The following is a 20,237-nucleotide window of genomic DNA, read 5'->3' on the forward strand; positions in this document are numbered from 1 at the left end:
TAATATTATGTTCTTGCTTTTTAATCACTGATTCCATATATTTTCCAATTCATTCATTCTTTCTTTCTTTCTTTCTTTCTTTCTTTCTTTCTTTCTTTCTTTCTTTCATTCTTTGTTCATTCATTCATCTTAGAGGCTTTCAATTCACAACTCTGGACAGCATAGAAAACAATTAAGTACACATTCACTCTTTCATACACTAAACAGAAAAACCAAGTGACAAGCAAGACACTATAATCAATATATTACCATGATTCCTAGAGAAGTGTTCAGTCAAAACTCTGACCCAATACCGAAGAAAACAGCAGGTCTTCAGACAATAAAAAAGGGGCAGTAACATTGGAGTCAACCAAATATTGAGAAACAAGTTATTCCACAAGGTGGGCACCATGGCAGAGAAACACATTTCTGAACCTCAAATATCAATGCTGACAGATGCATAAAGGCAAGCAGAGCTAAAATGAGATTAGTGATTCTACTAATAACTTAGGCCTGTGCTATGAAGCACAAAAATAATAAGTGTATGTTGAATTGTAGCCAGAAATTACTAGAAGCTAATGCAGTTTATAAACTGATGGTGTAACATGGGTATATTCAGGCATGCCCGTAACTACCCATGCCAATGCACTTTAAATCAGTTGTACCTTCCAAGTCTTCTTAAAACAGAGATTTATGTAAAACCCATTCCATTAATTCAAATGAGATGTCATTAAGGAATGCTTGACCATGAGCAGGGCCTCCCAGTCCATAAGTAGGAAAAATTGGCTCATAAATTAAACTTCTGCAAAGGTTTCCCTGACTTTACCTGCTGATCAGTGGTGGTATTCACTTACCTTCACTACCAGTTCGTAAATGTGAATGCGCCATTATTATTTATATTGACGCTGGAAGTATTAAATAGAAAAATTAGATAAGATACTGAGATAAAAAGTATGGAAATAAATAAGGAAAAGTACAAATTACAGTCATTTGCAGATGACCTAGTTTTTATTTTAGAAGATCCACAAGAAACAGGGTCTAAACTAATAAAAAAATAGAAGAGTATGGTGAAGTGGCAGGATTGAAAATAACTAGGGAAAGAACTAAGATCTTAGTGAAAAATATAACAGATAAACAGAAAAAAGAGTTAGATGTTCAGAGAAAATTGGAAAAAAATATTTTGAGGATCTCAATAAAATAATACTAAAAGATATTTGTTGTCAGTCCAGGTCAGGGGAGAGTCGCGGTGAGGTTGGAGCGGGGTTGGGGTCCCCTGGGACTCTGAGGGAGGGGGGAGGGGCACGGATCCCTGTTGCAATGGGGAATGGCCGTGGATGGAGGAACGGAGGGCCATATCGGAGGTTGGGAGCGTGCCCCCACTATTGTTGAGTGGTGGCCTGCTCCAGCCTCCTGGTTCTGTCTGCCTTCCTGGGGGTTTGAGAGATAGGACCTCTGGGCTCAAACTGGTTTACTTTAATGCCAGGTCTGTGTTTAACAAAGTCCCCTCATCAGTGAGCTGATCGAGGAGGAAAATGCGGACCTGGCTTGCATTACGGAGACCTGGCTGGGCTCGGAGGGAGGTGTCCCCCTGACTGAACTTTGCCCGCCAGGTTTTCAGTTGCTACACCAGCTGAGGACCAAGGGGAGGGGTGGTGGGTGGTGGTTGCTATTAGGGAGGCCCATAGTCTGTGGGAAGTCACTGCTCCCCAGATGGAGGGGTGTGAATCCCTACTCATGAGATGGGGTCCTCGAAGGCAGTGGGGGCTGTTGATTATGTACCTATCTCCCAGCTGCGTATCAACAGCCCTGCCCGGGCTGCTGGTGGTTGAGTTTCCCAGACTCATTGTTAACCTGCGAAGTGGGGCGTCAGGGGCGGCCTGGGAGTTCATGGCTTCCATGCCAGCAATGGACCTGACTCAGGTAATTCAGGGCCTGACTCATGTGGGGGGACACATGTCTGATCTCATTTTTATCTTGGAGCAGTGGTGTAGTGAGTTCGGTGAGGATATACCAAGTATGTACCCCCTGTCATGGACCAATCATTATCTCCTTCGGCTGGACTTCCATTATGCTGCCCCCTGCCGCTGAGATGCGGGACCGACCATCTGGTTCCACCCCAGGCGCCTGATGGACCCTGAGCAGTTCCAGATGGAGCTTGGGACTATACCTGTCTCTCCTTCCCATGCTCTGGTCAAGACTCTGGTGGATGCCTAGGAAAAGGCGGCTGTTGGGGCTCTCAACCGGGTCGTGCCTTTGCAGCCTCTGACCCAACACAGATCCTGGTTGGCCCCTTGATTTACTGAGGAGCTCCAGGAGATGAAGCGGCAGAGGAGACGCCTAGAGAGCTGTTGGAGATCCAGCCATTCCGAGTCTGACTGAGCCCAGTTAAGATCCTTTATGCGATCTTATCTAGTGGAGGCAGCGAAGCGTCTTTACTTCTCTGCCCTCATCGCGTCCACAGATAATCGCCTGGCTGCCCTGTTTAGGGTGTCCCGCTCCCTTTTGAATCAGGGAGCAGGGGAATGACCCTATGTGGGGGAGGGCCGAGGAGTATAGTCAACATCTCCTGGACAAGATCGCTCAGATTCGGGATGGGCTGGACTCTGACTGGGCAGGGTTGGTTGAGGGGGTGACAATGGGTCTGGTTATCTGGGACGAGTTTGATCCTGTTAGTCCCGAGGAAGTGGACAGGATCATGGGGAAGCTGAATACCACCACGGGTTTGTTGGACCAGTGTCCCTCCTGGCTTGTTTATTCGGCTCGGGAGGTTACACATGACTGGATCCAGGCACTGCTTCCTTGGGTGAGTGGAGCTTCCCTGCTGCCTTGAAGGAGGCGGTGGTGAGACTCCTCCTCAGGAAACCTGCCTTGGATCCAGCTATCTTGAACAACTTTCATCATGTCTCCAACCTTCGCTTTATTGCAAAGGTTATTGAGAGCGTGGTGGCACATCATCTCCCATTGGCCCTGGAGGAAGCAATATACCTGGACCTGTACCAGTCAGGTTTCAGGCCCGGGTACAGAATGGAGATGACATTTGTCATCACCATGCTGGTTGACAATCTTTGGAGGGCTTGGGACAGGGGACATTCCTCTGTCCTGGTCCTGTTAGATCTCTCGATGGCTTTTGATACCATCGACCATGGTATCCTACTGCGACGCCTCGAGGGGTTAGGGGTGGGAGGCACTGTTTTACGGTGGTTCTCATCCTACCTCACAGGTTATTCGCAAGCGGTGTTGGTGGGGGGCAGAGGTCGGCCCCGAGGCCTCTCATGTGTGGGATGCCCCAGGGGTCGGTCCTCTCTCCCCTTTTGTTCAACATCTATATGAAACCGCTGGAAGAGATCATCTGTGGTTTTGGGGTGGGGTATCATCAGTATGCTGATGATACCCAACTTTTTCTATCCACCCCGAATCAACCCAGCAATGTCCTCGACATGATGTCCTGGTGCCTGGAAGTGGTGTGGCTCTGGATGGGGAAGAACAGGCTTTGGCTCAACCCTGCCAAGATGGAGTGGCTATGGGTACCGGCATCTTGGTTCCACCACTGGTTATATGGGGTGAGGTGTTGCCCCCTGTTGACAGGGCGCGCAACTTAGGCATCCTCCTGGATTCACGGTTGTCTCTGGAAGATCATGTTATGACCATGACCAAGGGGGCATTTGCCCAGATTCGTCTGGTGCGCCAGTTGCGCCCCTACCTGGACCGAGATGCCCTACGCATGGTCACTCATGCGCTGGTCACCTCCTGGATTGACAACTGCAATGCTCTCTAAATGGGGCTGCCCCTGAAGACCACTCAGAGGCTTCAGCTGGTGCAGAATGCGGCCACACAGGTAGTGATGGGAGTGTCCTGACGCTCTCATGTTACACCCCTTCTGCGCGACCTGCATTTGTTACCGGTTGCCCTCTGTGTGAGATTCAAGGTGCTGGTGATTACTTATAAAGCCCTACATGGTTTAGGACCGGGGTATTTGGCGGACTTTCTGCAGCCAGCAACAGCTCCCCATTGCCCGGTGCGTTCCCACAGAGAGGGCCTACTCGGGGTGCCGTTGGCCAGACAGTGTCGGATGGTGACCTCTAGGGAGCGGGCCTTCTCTGTGGGTGTACCTGCCCTCTGGAATCAGCTCCCCCTGGAGCTCTGGATTTTCGCTCTTTCCACTGCAAACTAAAAATGTGGCTATTTCACCTGGCTGGCCTAGACTGATGGGGGTTTTTTAAATGGATTTTAATTGATTTTAGGGATTTTATGTGTAACTTTTAACTGGATTTTTTGTTTTATTTTTCTGTTTTATTGTTGTGAGCCGCCCTGAGTCCTCTCAGAGAAAGGGCAGCATATAAATCTAAACAAATAAATAAATAAATAAATAAATATTTGGCAAGGGAAAAGCCAATAATTAACTTAAAAATGTTACAAGATACAAGAACTAGAGGAGGTTTTGGATTACCAAATTGGGAGTTATATCAGGCGGCGGTGTTAACATGGATGAAAGAATGGATTGCATTAAGGAATACAAGATTATTGACTTTGGAGGGACGTGATTTGCAATTGGCTTGGCATGCCTTCTTATGATATGGGAAAAGTAAGATACAAGGTTACTTTCAAAGACATTATATAAGAAATATTCTACTGTTAGGATGGCAGAATATTAGAGAACAGCACTATTTGAAAATACCAGTTTGGCTTTTGACACTGGAAGCACTTATACATTATATTACATATATTATTATTAATATATATGTATATATTACATATATTATTATTAATATGGGAAATATTGTAAGACACAAAGACATTTTGAATGAAAAGGGTGAGCTCAAAAATAAACAAGAATTGAGTGAATAAGGGATCGATATGGCCTGGTATTCACACATGCAGTCTAGATATGAAAAAGATGCTAAATTTGGCTTTTATAAAGAATTGACAGAATTGAATAAGATATTAACAGGAACAGAAGACATATCGATGAAAAAACTATATAGCTATAGTTTGGGCATTGAATGGAAGAGTTTAATTGAAGGAGACAGTGATAGCATGGGCAAAAATTTTTGGTTATACAATAGAATTAAATTAATGGCAGAAATTGTGGGATAGTAACTATAAACTAACAATATCAACATCATATAAAGAAAATTTGTATAAGATATTTTATAGATGGCATTTTGTACTGATGAGGTTGGAAAGGATGTTTAAAGACAAATCAGCTAAACATTGGAAGTATCATCAGATACCTGGATCATACTATCATATGTGGTGGACAAAGCCAAAAAGTATTGGACAAGAATACATACGTGGTCGGAAAAGATGATACAACAGCATATTGACTTAAAACCTGAAATATTTTTATTGGGGATTTTACCCAAAATTTATAGTAAAGAGAATATATATGTAATTATCCATGTATTAACTGCAGCTAGAATTGTATTTGCACAAAATTGGAAAAATAAAGAGATTCTGACAGATGAGAATGTGATCAGAAAAATATTAGAATGTGCAGAAATGAATAGATTAACACTTGCAATCAAAGAGAAGGAACAAACTGAATATTATATGATATGGGATTTATTTTACTGATGGTTAGAGAATAAATATGAAATCTAAAAATAAAAGATTAGTAAAATATAAATTAAGATAGAATTAAATATGTTAAGATGATGATTGTTATTATGATTAGGTATATTTATATTAGTATTAAGATAAGAATAGAGAATTAATAACAATGTAATGAATATGATTGTAATTTTTAATTGTTATTGCACTAGATATCTATATATAGATGACATACTGTTTAATGGAAGATGAAATTTATATTAAAATAAAATAAAAAACATTAAAAAAAATCCACAAACATTTATTAGACTTCAGCAGAAATCTTTTCCTTTCCATACAGATTCCCAAAACTTTTAGACACTCAGATAGAATCTTGAGTGCATCACTTAGTTGAACAGAAACAGATAAATATAATTTATTATCATCAACAGTACTGTATAGATAATATCTTAACCCCTTAGCAGTGGAAGATCCAACCCACCAGTTACTGTATTATTGCTATGTCATTAGGAACTATACCAATATTTTTGGCCAGTTTCTGATCTCATCCCAAAAGATATTGGATATTGTTAAACTATCTTCTTCTGTTTTGGAAGACAAATATGCAATTGTCTCATATTCAGAAAAGTTGTGACATTTTATTGCAGGATATGTTGAGGGGTTTTTTATATATACTGTCAATTTTATTATATTTTTATTATAACTGTATAACTGTCATATTTTATTGCATTTTCCCAAATAAGACAGAACCATGATAACTTAGAAATCATTTTGCTATTGCTCATAAAAATATCAAAATCAGTAATATAGATCATGATAAATTAAGAGATCCAAAATGAAAGAAGCAGAAAAAATGTAATATTGTAAAATGATTCATTTTGGTGGTGCTGACACTATAGCATAAATTAATATTAGTACTGTTACATTTCCGTGAAATCTTCTGTTCATAAATTTGGCTTTTTTTTTTTTTTTTTCATTTTAGATGGAAAATCTCAACTATGGAAAACTAAATACCACAAGGGTTACAGAATTTATTCTTCTCGGCTTCCCGGGCTCACCACATTTTCAGCTCTCCATCTTCATAATTTTTTTAATCATATACCTTCTGACCATCTTAGGAAATCTCGCCATCATCCTTCTCATAATAATATATCAACATCTCCACACTCCCATGTACATTTTCCTTTACAATCTTGCTTTATTGGAAATGTGGTTCACAACTGCCTCTATCCCTAAGATCCTTGCCATTCTTCTGGGGGGAAGCAGAAGTATCTCTTTCTCTTGCTGCATTCTGCAGTTATATTTCATTTTTTCTTTCGGATGCACTGAACAGTTGCTATTAGCTGTGATGGCTTATGACAGATATTTGGCCATATGTTATCCTTTGCATTACAGCACTATCATGACTATCAACCTGTCTTGTAAGATAGCTCTTGGATGTTGGCTGGGGAGTTTCCTTCTTATTTGCATACCCACATACATGGTTACAACACTGACCTTCTGTGGGCCCAATGTGATCAATAATTTCTACTGTAACCTTGATTCTTGGATCATACTCTCATGTACAGATACACGTTTCATTGAGCTAACATTTTTTTCCATGGCTGTTATTGTTGTTATAGGCTCCTGTATGATCACCCTCCTTTCCTATATGTACATTATCTCCACAATTCTGCGTATCCCTTCCACCAAAGGTCGACAAAAAGCTTTTTCCACATGTTCTTCCCACCTTGCTGTTGTGATAATTTGGTATGGTTCCACCATGTTTCTCTTTGTCAAGCCTTCTAAAGAAATTTCTTTAGAAAAAAACAAGTTAGTAAGTGTCTTCAATGTGATTTTGGTCCCACTTCTGAATCCTTTTATTTATACATTAAGAAACAAAGACATCAGGGATGTTTTGAAGAATATATTTCACAGGTGATTGACAAATTATCAACTGATGTAAAAGACTCAAAAACCTTTAAAACAAAGTGCTCCTCAGCAATGTTGAAGTTTAACTCTTACAGGTGGCAGGAATAGTATTCAATGAAGTTGCATTGCTGATGTCTTCATTCTGGAGCACATGTGGAAGATATTTGTTATCTATTTATTTTTCTTTCTGTGTTTCAAAATGTTAGTATTAAATAAATGTTTTTAAAAAACAATCACTCTGACTCACTTAGCAGGGCTGGAAGGAGATGGAAGGAACAGGTTTATTCTTACCCTTTTTCCTTTTGAATATTTTGTTCTCATTAATATTTTCTATCTAAAATGAAAACTCAGACAGGCAATCAATTATTTGGTTGTGAGAATGTTGTCATTTATTCACTCATTAAAAAAATAGTTTCAGAACTGATCCTAAAATCTGGGTATGAAATGCAGAGTTCATTTATATAGATAATACCTTCAGGATCTAATGGGACCTTCTTCAATTATAGTCTGAACAAATGGAACACAATGGAACATTGATGTTACGTAATGAATGTCTAATGAAATGTCTGCTGGAAAACTAAGCACAGAGATTGTTAAGGACCCTTCACAATGAAACACCACTTGTCCCACTAAGATTCTTGCCTGGTGCCTCTGTCAATGGGCAATGATTGGCATTTTGAGAAACTGTAATGAATTTCCAAGAAAATGAGTTGAACAAGAGGTTCCAAAATGAAAAGGGCCCCTCACAAACATTTTATAAATAAGATGAACATTGCTGCATACTATCATTTTCAGTACATCAGAAATTAATTATCAATTATCAATCCCCATTTATCCCAAAGGTGCTTTTTTCAGGAGACAAGTGGACTTTCTTGTTTTTTCTTTAAAGACATTTTGCTTCTCATCCAAGAAGCTTCTTCAGCTCTGACAGGATAGTGGGGAATGGAAGGATTTATACTTTTTGCAGTCCTCTACTGGTGTGGGAGTAGGAATGGATTTCCAGAGAAAGAAATTGCAGATTACAGGAACCAGGAGCACTACTCAGGTGACCTTGAGGACACAAATAAACCTCCAAGTGCTTAACGACCCTCTAAAAGAATGCAAATGACCAGCTGTATTCAAGGAGTATAAACCCTTCCATTCACTACTATCCTGTCAGAGATGAACAAGCTTCTTGGATGAGAAGCGAAATGTCTTCAAAGAAAAAACAAGAAAGTTCAGTTGCCTCCTGAAAAAAAAGCACCTTTGGAACAACTATGACCTGGATGACTGAAAATCTCTACAATCCCCATTTAGCATTTTAAAGTTTTATGATTTTACATTTTAGGGCTGCAAAATTGTATCTACAAGCATCATGTTTAGATTATAGTTCATAGGAAGTTGGTGCTTAACATGTTATATTTACCACACTATGATGTCCCTCTTCAAAATGTGAGTGAATATTTAATTACTCACTACACTTGTGTCTTGGAAGCAACACTGGCTGTGTTCATTCAGCTGTCTATGTATCAATTACATAGTATTACCTATCAAAACATTTTACAGTTTTACGGTTTTATATTTTAGTGCTGCAATACTCCATCTGTAGGCATCATGCTTAGAATGATTACAGGCCATAGGGGATGAGTGCTTACAATGTTATATTTACCACACTGTGACATCCATCATGTAACAATATGTCTAATTTTTCGATGCCAATTGTGTCTAGGTAGCAGTACTGGTGTGTTCATTCAGATGCACATGTATAAATAAAGGACTGGTACTTGCAAGTTCATGGAAGCCAACACCCATTCTACTTGATGAAGAGAAGCCAAGTATCTTCATGAAAAAATATAAATATGAAGAAAGCTCACAACTGGCATATAGTAGCTAATTCAGCAGCAGCATAGTGAGTTGTATATCAAATTGTCACAACATCCACATTCATACATCTTTTCTTTCTTTGTCAATGCAATTGGTTTCCATGGCTAACAAAATTAACTCATATTGTAACGGCAACATGAAGCATTCTGAGTAAACAATACTTTATGAATGGTAAAATACTCTAACTTTTTCCAGAGATTTTCATTCAGAATTGAATTAAACACTGCATTAGTTTTACAGAGATCACTAGTGGGGTTGCAATATTAGTAAATGTATGTCACACAAAAGGAGGAAATATTAATTCTAATTAAAAGAATATATTTTTTAAAGAAAACAACAGGTAGTCCTTGATTTACAAAAGTTCATTTTGTGATTCTTCTAAGTTAAAATGGCACAAAAAATGACTTATGAATATTTTTCACACGTATGACCGTTGCAGCATTACTATGGTCATGTGATCAAAATTCAGATGCTTGGCATCTGATTCATATTTATGACTTTTTCAGTGTCCCAGAGTCAAATGATCAGTTTTTGCGACCTTCTGACATGCAAAATCAACAGGGAAGCCAGATTCACTTAACAACCATGTTATTAACTTAATACCTCCAATGTTTAATTTAACAACTGTAGCAAGAAACTTCATAAAATGGGGCAAAAAAAACCTTACTTAACAAATGACTCATTGAGCAACGTAAATTTTGCACTCAATTCATAAGTCAGGGACTACCTGTAGTAATTTTAGACTGGCAATTTAAAATATTATTTGTTATCAGAAATAAGATATCATATATATTCTCTGCCCTTTTAAAGATGCATGGTGGAATTAAAACAGAAATTAATAGTATTTGAAAAAGTTGTATAAGACCAATGTCATACTGGTCTGGGTGGGGTGGGGTAGAGCAGGGATCTGCAACTTTAAACACTCAAAGAGCCATTTGGACCTGTTTCCAACAGAAAAAAAAAAAAACACCGGGAGCCACAAAACCTGGGTGGGCGTGGCCAACTCAACATCACTCCCACCCAGTCACACATGACCCCCAGCTATGCTTACCCAGGTTTTGTGGTTCCTGATGTTTTCGGTGACAAATCTCTCTCTCTCCCCCCCCCTTTCTCCCCTCTCCCTCCCATTTCTGTTTTTCTCTTTTTCCTTTCCTTCTCCCTCTTCTTTCTCTCTTTTTCTTTGTTTTCTTCCTTTCTCTCCCTTTCTCTCTCTCATTTGTTTCTCTCTTTTTCCTCTCTCTCATTCTCTCGCTCCATCGTTTTCTCATTTCTCTCTCTCTCTCATTCTGCCCTTTTCTCTCTCATTTCTCTTTCTCTCCCTCTCATTTGTTTTTCTCTTTTTCCTCTCCCTTTCTTTCTTTCTTTTTCTTTCTTTCTTTCTTTCTCTCTCACTTGTTTCCCTCTCTTTTCCCTCTCATTCTCTCGCTCCATCATTTTCTCATTTCTCCCTTTCTCTTTTTCTCCCCTTTTCTCTTTCTCCTTCTTTGTCTCCCTCTCATTTCTGTTTTTCTCTCTTCTCCCTCTCTCTCATTCTCTCTCTCTCTCCAGCTCTCTCTCATTTTTCTCTACCTCCCTCTCTCTCTCCCACTTCTCTCTCTCATTTGTTTTTCTCTTTCCTCTCTCTCATTCTCTCCCTCCATCATTTTCTCATTTCTCTTTCTCTTTTCTCTCTCCTTTTCTCTCTCTTATTTCTCTCTCTCTTGCATGTGTGCACAAGTGGGACACCCTCCTGGGCCAGAATCATGGTGGTGGCAGCGACTCCTCCATCTGCAATCGCCACTGCATAGTCAGGTGAATAGCCGGCACTGCACAGGAGAACTGGAGCTCTTCCCTCCCTGCATCTGGCAGTGGCGGCTGCTCCTCCCCATTCCCCTCCTTCCTGAGCCGACACAAAGGGGACCACGGCTGGCGCTGAGCTGCCTGCGAAGGGCACAGAATCGTAAAAAGCAGCTGGCCAAGGGCAGTGTGGAGAAAACACTAGGGGCGCTTCAGCCATGTGGCTCTGCAGAGAGGCTCATGTCTTCTCGGGATGGAGAGCAGGTTCCGTGACTAGGTCGGGCCAGTGTCTCAGAGCAGAAAGCAGGTTGCATGACTCGGTCAGCAGGGAGTTGCAGGAGAGGGGTCAAAGAGCCACATGCGGTTGTGGGGCCGTGGGTTGCTGACATCTGGGGTAGAGGAATCAAAATTTTTAAAATAATATTTTGAAAAAGTTTTTCAGCAAATGAAATTTTAACTGGCAAATGAGGAGGGGCTGTGCACTAGCATCAAGTTTAGGAACCAGGCATAGCCTGTTCATAGTCTAGTGTTCCTCGTCTTTGCTTTATATTCAATGAAGCAATTGAAGCAATTAGGATATTCCTGAATTTCTATTAATGTCCTGAATTAATTAATGTGTCTGTTTTTGTTGAAAATCATTGTAGAATATCCCTTTCGGAGCCTAAATTAGTGTACATATAAATTTGGTGTGCTGGTAAATGTTTAAGAACTGGATCTGATGGTCCTATGACCTACTGTGATACATCACTAGCTGCAGAACAGCTGATTGTGTACTAGCCATTGGGTTGGGGGTGTCATCTCTGCTTGCTAAATTCCAGAAAATTTAATAATCGACTCCCATGTGGTACAATCTGGTTCCAATACATCACTGTTGTGTGTATTTCTGTGTGTATTTTGCATATGTATATACTCTGATTGATTAATTAATTACAAGAAGTTGGTGTTGGTTTTTGGCAACCATAAATAGCTAGACCTTCTCTGGGATGGTCTATTCCCAACCTAGTTCTTTTGGTCATTGAGTAAGACACTCTCTACTGAGTCCATCAACTTTCCTGCTGGTCATCCTATTTTCTTCTTTCCTATATAAAGGAAGACAGAAGAGATTGAAATAATGTAAATATTACATTAAATAGTGTAGGACTTCCTCTTCCTCTTTTCACCACAATCATCTGTAAGGTATGCACTCATGAAAGATCACTGTCCAAAAACAACCCAGTAAATTTTCACAGAGGAGGCCAGACTAGAACTAGAAGAGTCACAAACAGAGATTCAAAGTTATGGCTCTTGATAAGTTAGTGTCAACACACATTTGCTAATAGCCCAGTACTATTAAATTTGCTAATTCTTAACTTTTCAGAGCACTGCTACTCCAAGCTTGGAACAAGTTCTACTTGTTCCAAGCTTGGAGCAGTAGTTGTAATTTCATGCTATGGTAATCATACTTCATAAAGTATTAGTTTTTTGAAAAAGTTTCTGAAGCAATCAACGTTCTTTCTTCTGTGTATTTTCTCCGCCACCCCCCACAAAAAAAAAAAAAGTTTACTTGGACGATATGACACTAATTAGAAATAGTTCTCAACTGGGATTAAATGAATTGTACCATTAATGTTCTTGAAATATTTTTGGTCAGTGCGCTAGTTCGACAATGCAGACCAGTATGCCCAATACTGGTTACTCTGAAAACTTTTGTGTTCCATTTGTCAATGAAATTTTAAGGAAATTAACTTTTCTCCCCAAAAAAAGATGGCGGAAATACAAATCAGTGGAAAACTAATATATCTTTATGGTCAGAGATTTTCATGGATGTAATGGGTAACTGAGAACTTCACTTAGAAGATCAAAAAGGAGAGTCACCTGGAAATTTTGTTGCTGAGACATTTTGTCTGAAGGTAAGATAAACTTAATAATGTTTTTCTGTGTAATACTTCTGGAGATCTCTTCTTAAATTTTACAGTTGCTTGGTATCTATAGTTTCTTAATCGGAAAATTTATATTTATTTTTGAAGCAAGAACAATGAATCAAATAAGTAAATGATTGGGGAAGACATTCCTGACATTATTTTGATCTAATTCCTGCCTTTGAATGTTTAATTTATTTTTTCTCTTTTTATTACTTTTCTCAATCTTCTCTCAAGATTTTTGGTTCTACCAAATCCTATCAATTGGGGAAAGGTGAATCTTAGTATTCTGAACAATAGCATAAAGAAAAAAAAATTCTTTTCTAAATTTCAGCCAAATTCAATAATATTGGTATAAAGATCCACAACAATGGATTTCCATGTCAGAATTTTATATGATGTTGAGTGTCTTCAATGTCACTCAATTGCTACCAGTGTGTTTGTTCAAAAAGACATTAATCCAAAGTACAGCCATACCTATGTTGAAACTATACCCTCACTTTGCATATTATTCATGCCGTCCCTCTCAAACTAGATTTTCATAAATTGCAGTTTTTTTCTAGAAGCAAATTACACTAGAATTATCTTATTCACATTTCACTTAAAAATAGGTTCTGTTTTCCCCAATCCTTAATATGCACTTTCCAGAACTAATGCAATAAAGAATGTCAATATATAAAATAAATTGCCTAGGCATATCTCTCTTCCTCCCTCCTTCCCTCCCTCCCTCCCTCCCTCCCTCTCCCTCTCCCTCTCTCTCTCCAGTAGAAAGGTATGCACATCTATTCTGATGTGTGTGTAAATAATAAATAGGATTTATTTTGCTCTGTGTATAGGAATGGAGTTACACAATGCTGCTTTTTTTTGGCTTTGGGTTGTACTTTAACAATTGCTTCCATCAACACAAATCCAATGTTTTAACGAGAAAAAATCTAAGACATTTAAAATTCCCTCCCACATTTTAAATTCAAATCAGTAAAACCTTAGGACCGAATGCATAACAGTTTTCTGTCTTTTTCTTTTTTCAACCACACAAATGAATAATCCACATGGACCGCTGGACACTTCAGTATTAAACAGCATCTTTGTTATTGTTTTCTAAGCATGACTAACTAATATCAGGACTGATAGCTATCCTGGAAAACAAGAGTCTGATTCTTTAAACCAAAGGGAAGCATGTTCTGGGATGTTGTACAGAATAAATATGCTAAAAATATTTCTTGCCCTTTTGGGTCCCCCCCGCCCAATTCATACTATTTTGATTTTTTCCCACTCTCACATCCCTAAATAGCAAAATTTGAGCTGCCCACACTTAGGCAAGATCTGTTAAGGAGGAAGGAGTAAATATATTTCCTGGAAATGTGGCAGTCATTCACTTATTTATGACTATACATTGATCTAGATTTCAACTAATTTATCAGATAAATTGCTTAATCTGTGTTGATTGTGAGATAAACTATGGCTGGTTTGCAGAGATGCAGTTAACCATTAGATAGTACCAAAAATGGACAGAAAACATTGATTTGTGCAGTAACTCAAACCAGAACATAAAACTAAACTGGAATGAGGCATTATTTTGATTTTAATGGAAGTATTTGGTAAGGGTATTTGACTGAAATGATAACCCAAGGGGTCTGGCTACTTTCAAACTCTTCATGCAGTTTAGTGATTTTTGATGATTGATACAAACTGATATATCTATGTGTAAGTATGTTCACTAGTTTCAAAGAGTAATTATTTGCTGGGAAGTAAGCTACATATCCAGTGTTAATATTCTTTAATATATTCAAATACAGATAGTCCTTTGTTTATTCATTTACAGTCAGTGTTCAGTTATAACAGTGCTGAATGAAGAGGCTTACGTTCAATCAAAATTGCAGCCATTGCTGTGTCCCCATGATAAAATAATGATGATTTGGGTACTTGGAAAATGGTAGATTACAACTACTTCAGCATCCCAGAAATCATGTAATTGCAATCTGCAACCTTCACCTGGCCAGAATTAATGATTTCATCTACTTAACACCTGAAACCAAGAATGTCAGAACTATCATTGCACACATAACTAAGTTGCTCAGTTATGTGATTTTTTTTTTTTTGCTTTATGTTCATGTGACTTAGTGACACAGTTCCCAGTTATAGTCATTAATTGATGATTACCTAATCTATAAATCATAAATCACACAATCCCTGCCTGGCATCCCTTTTGGTTGCATGTTGTACAATATCAAAACATGGGCTATGATAGCAGTACCTATGAAGTGTCATTACAATGATGGGAAATCATGGGATGTATTTCTTAAAGAAGTAAAGGAAAATGGGAGCTGTTCATCTAATAGGACCCCAAATTATGTATCAGTTCACTCTCCAAGAGAATGCCATTCCATTAAGATCTAAAGATAGAAAAACATCATCATCAGGAGAACTTGAGTATCATCAATGTGCTGATAATACCTGATCCCATGTCAGTGAAGGACCTAACCCAGCAGTTTCAGATAGATTAAATAGGACTGGGAGAGAGTAAATCTCTGAAAAGCCAAACTGTATAGGGCCTGCTAGAGGCCTAGAACTTGATCTATGCTCATCAATATAGTGAAACAAATTTCAGTGGAAAGGGGCGTTGGTCCTACCTGATACGCCCCTTCTCGTTGAGTGGAGACAGCAGCCAGACGTGGGTTGTGCTCATTGGTCAGATGTTGGACTGAGCCTGGAATTCTTCTTTAAAACCGCCCCCTGTTGCTAGGGCTCCCAGCTTTTGTCGAAGGAAATCCAGACTCGGTGTGTGGAAAGAAGACAGTAAACAACAAGTCAAAACTACAATGACATAGATGACCAGACTGCAATCAGGGTGGGGCTGGCTGCTGTCTCCACTCAACGAGAAGGGGCGTATCAGGTAGGACCAACGCCCCTTCTCCCTTGAGGGTGGAGACAGCAGCCAGACGTGGGACATACCAAAGATCACTGTCCCATATCACGGGCGGGGACAGTCTGGGCAGAACACCCCTCTCGAGCCTCAACCCGGTGTAACACCCTCCTCCCAAAATCCGCCTCCGCAGAGGCGAACTTATCCAGTTTATAGTGTCTGATAAACGGGGAAGGAGATGTCCAAGTCGCCGCCCTGCAGATCTCGTCCAAAGAGGCGTTTGAAGACCAAGCCGCCGTGGTCGCCGCACTTCTGGTAGAATGTGCTGTGACATTGGGAGGAAGAGGCAACGACCGAAGTTCGTATGCACTCGAAATCGTCGTTCTGATCCAACGCCCCACCGTGGAAGAAGTAACTCGTTGACCTAAAGAAGATGGTAGAAATGAAACAAACAGTGATTCTGTTCGTCGAATGGGCGCAGTCCTCTGGATGTAGAGTTCGAGCGCCCGGCGGACATCCAGGGTGTGTAACTGGCTTTCCAATGGGTTGGAAGGACATGGGTAGAAATCTGGAAGAACCAGTTCCTGTAAACGATGGAAAGGAGAGTTAATCTTAGTCACAAATGTAGGATCCAATCTCAGGACCACACGATCCTTATGGAAAACACATAAATCTTCCCTAGTGGAGAGCGCTGCTAGTTCGGAAATTCTGCGCGCTGAAGTGATAGCCACTAAAAAGGCTACCTTGCCGGATAACAGACGTAAGCTGACAGAAGCAAGAGGTTCATATGGTGATTCCATAAGGGAATCCAAAACCAGGGCGAGATCCCAGGAAGGATATCGATGTAATACGGGCGGACAGAGGTTAGTTGCTCCTCGGAGAAAACGTCGGATCAGCGGTTGCTGGGACAACGAATGAACCGAATTATATGTCAAGATAGAAGAAATAGCTGCCACATGTCTCCGGAGGATGTTTGGAGACAGCCCCTTGTCCAAACCCGACTGTAGAAAACGAAGGACCTGTAAGATGGAAGCCTGGAGAGGGGAAAAACCTTGAGTCGTACACCAAGAGGAAAAAGACCGCCAAGTAGCGGAATAAATCCGTTGGGTAGATGACCTGCGCGATGCCTGGATGGTATGAATTATGTCAGAAGGGATGAGGTCCCGCTGTAGAGCTTCCCACTCAACCGCCAGGCGGTCAGCTGAAGCCACTGAGGGTCCGGATGTAGAACCACCCCTTGGCTGAGACAATCTGGAGTATATGGAAGTCTCCAAGGAGGGGACACAGAGAGATGTATGAGGTCCGCAAACCACGATCTCCTCGGCCAGTGTGGTGCCACCAGGATGATCTCTGCCTGTTCCAGCAATAGTTTCCGAATTACTCTCGGGATGAGAGGAAATGGAGGGAAGGCGTACAGGAGGCCCTGTGGCCAGGGAGCACGCAGGGCATCCACCGCTTCCGCTTGATTGGAGGGAAAACGGGAAAAGAAGCGAGGTAACTTGCTGTTCCGATGGGAGGCAAACAGATCTACCTGCGGATTTCCGAAACGTGCAATTATTCTCTGGAAAAGGAGAGGATGCAGGCCCCATTCCCCATGGTCTATCTGTTGGCGGCTCAACCAGTCTTCTGTCACGTTCGAGACACCCGAGATATGGTCCGCCTTCAATGAGGCTAGATGCTTCTCCGCCCAAAGGCCTAGTCTTTTCGCTTCCTGCATCAGCGAAAGTGATCTGGTGCCGCCTTGGCGATTGACGTGCGCCTTGGCGGAGGTGTTGTTGGTGAGGACCAACACATGCTCGCCCGAAACCAGAAGCTGGAATGCTCAAAGCGCCAGGTAAATTGCTCGCAGCTCCAGCCAATTGATGCTGCGGGTAGAGTCCGCGTTGGACCACGTCCCCTGCGCGATCTGAGTTCCGCAGTGAGCTCCCCATCCGACTGTACTGGCATCGGTAGTCACTGTTACTCACTGAGGGTCCAGGAACAGACAGCCCTTGGAGAGCGTTGGAGAGAGCCACCAGCGAAGGGAGGAGAGCACCTCCCTTGGAACTGCCACCTTGGCGAGAGAAGATCCCCTGCCCGTTCTCTGAAAAGGCAAGAGAAACCATTGGAGGTCTCTAAGGTGTAACCTGGCCCAGGGAACAATCGAGATGGCCGAGACCATCTTGCCTAGGAGTTTGGAAAGAAATAAAGGGGAAGCCCTCTTATCCCTCAGGACCTTAGCTACCATGGATCTCAACGCGTCCTGCCGATCTGGGGAGAGAAAAACTCTACCCTGCTCCGAATCAATAATAGCCCCCAAATGAAGGATCCTAGTCGAGGGATTTAGGTGGCTTTTCTCTACGTTAACAGAGAAGCCGCGCGACGCTAGCGTCTGGATTGTAAGGCAGAGATCAGACATGGCCTGCTGATGGGAAGATGACATAAGGAGGATGTCATCCAGGTAGCACTGGAGGCGAACGGCTTGAAGCCTGAGGTGAGCCGCCAAGGCCGCCAAAATCTTAGTAAAGCTACGGGGAGCAGAGGAAAGGCCAAAGGGTAAGGCCGTGTACTGGTAGTGAACCCCAGCATAACAAAAACGGAGGAACTTCCTGTGGGAAGGGCGAATAGGGATATGGAGGTAAGCCTCCGTAAGATCAATTGAGCAGAGGAGATCACCCCTCCGGACACCGTCTAGGATTGAACGTAAGGATTGCATTTTGAACCTTCTATAGATTACAAACTGGTTCAAACGTTTAAGGTCCAGAATAGGTCTCCACCCACCCGATGACTTAGGGACTAAGAAGACCCGGGAGTAAAACCCCTGTCCCGCCTGATCACAAGGCACACGTTGTATGGCCTTGATGGCCAGCAGATGGTTGATAGCCGCCTCCATGAGGGATCTACGCTCGGCTATCTGGGACAGGGGACAGCGTATAAAGGTCAAAGGAGGGGTGGAAACAAATTCAATGGCCAATCCCGATGAAATGGAGGCCAGGACCCAGCAATCCGAAGTAGTACTCTCCCAAGCTTTGGCGAAGAGGCCCAATCTTCCGCCAATGGGAGGATCGCAGGTACCACTAACGACGGCGACGGATGGAGCGACCTCCTCCCCCTCGAAAGGGCCTCCGGGAACCGAAAGCTCTCCCCCTTGGAGTTCTATCCTGGAAATTCCTCTGTCTAGGGCCTAGATATCCCATATGGAAATTACCAAAGGAACGGGAGGGACCCAAACCGCCTTCCGAAGACCTCATTGGGGGGCGAGGACCATAAGGGGAGAAACGGGGTTCCCCTCTACGAAAGACTGCAGGCAAGATCTTTCGTTTGTCCTTGGTTTTGACCAGGAACTTGTCCAAGGGATCACCAAACAGCTTTGTGCCGGAGAAGGGAACAGAGGCTAGGCGCCACTTGTGCCTGGCATCCGCCTGCCAGTGACGAAGCCAGACCAAGCGGCGGGCAGCAATGGAGGAGGCCATGGACTTTGCTGCAAACCGCGTAGCATTTAAGGTGGCATCAGCGGAAAATTGCACCGCAGCAACAATCTTGTTGAGGTCTTGTTTCAACCTTGAGTCCTCAGAGGCCATCTTGTCTTGCAACTCGCGAAGCCAGAGGAGAGTAGTTCTATTGAAGAAAGAAGCCGTGGCTGCTGATTTAATGGCCCAAGCTGCCCCTAAGTGGGCCCTCTGCAGGACCTGTTCAGCCCTGCGTTCTTCCGGCCTTAGACCCTCCTCTGGGTCCCCTGGCAGGGAGGAAGAAGAGAGTAAAGCTGCCACCGGGGTGTCGACAGAAGGCACCTGCAGCAGGGAATCAAGGTCCGGAGACACAATGAAATTTTTCTTGTCCGTGGAGGACGGAACAGGCATCGAAGATGGTGTAGACCATTGTTTATGTATGACCTCTAAAAAGAGAGGAGGCGTAGGGATAGCTGTTAAAGGTTTTGGTTGCTCAGCAAACAACGGATTTAAGGGTCCTACTGCAGAAGTAGGCTCTGGAGGGTTAGAAGGGCCCAATTGGGCCGTATTCACTGCCTTGAACAATAGAGATTTAAATAAAGCCTGAGGGAACAGGCCTGTAAAGGCGGGCTGATCTGGAGGCAAACCCTCATCCTCCGATAAGTCCGGTTCTGGGACTCCCGAGTCAACCTGGATGGAGTGGTCACTAACACAGGAGATTGCCGGGGAATCTGATCCTGCTAGCGAAATAGCATCCTCCATATTAAAATCCTCTACCTGCTCCTCATAGGCAGAAGGTGCGGGCTGGGTAGGGGAAGGAGTACGAGCAGGGAAACCACGCTCTGCCAAGGATTGCTGTACAGCCACAGCAATCATGCGTTGGATGTCCTCAGGCCGCCAATTAATTTGGGTTTGGTCGCCAGCTGGTCCGACTTCCGTAGAGGTTCGGACCGGAACAGAATTCAATGG

At 42.2% G+C, this 20,237-nt stretch overlaps 1 protein-coding gene across 1 annotated transcript; it reads left to right on the top strand.

Moving 5' to 3' along the window:
- The first annotated feature begins 6,611 nt into the window (after positions 1 to 6,611).
- Positions 6,612 to 7,450, top strand: LOC117668805 (olfactory receptor 6F1-like). Its single transcript, XM_034422863.3, has one exon. It carries the CDS (start codon positions 6,701 to 6,703, stop codon positions 7,448 to 7,450), a length of 750 nt encoding a protein of 249 aa, XP_034278754.3. The 5' UTR covers positions 6,612 to 6,700.
- The last annotated feature ends 12,787 nt before the right edge of the window (positions 7,451 to 20,237 follow it).

This window comes from Pantherophis guttatus, chromosome 4 (assembly GCF_059756535.1).
Source record: "Pantherophis guttatus breed Tessera chromosome 4, ASM5975653v1, whole genome shotgun sequence".
Classification (NCBI taxonomy): Eukaryota; Metazoa; Chordata; class Lepidosauria; order Squamata; family Colubridae; genus Pantherophis; species Pantherophis guttatus.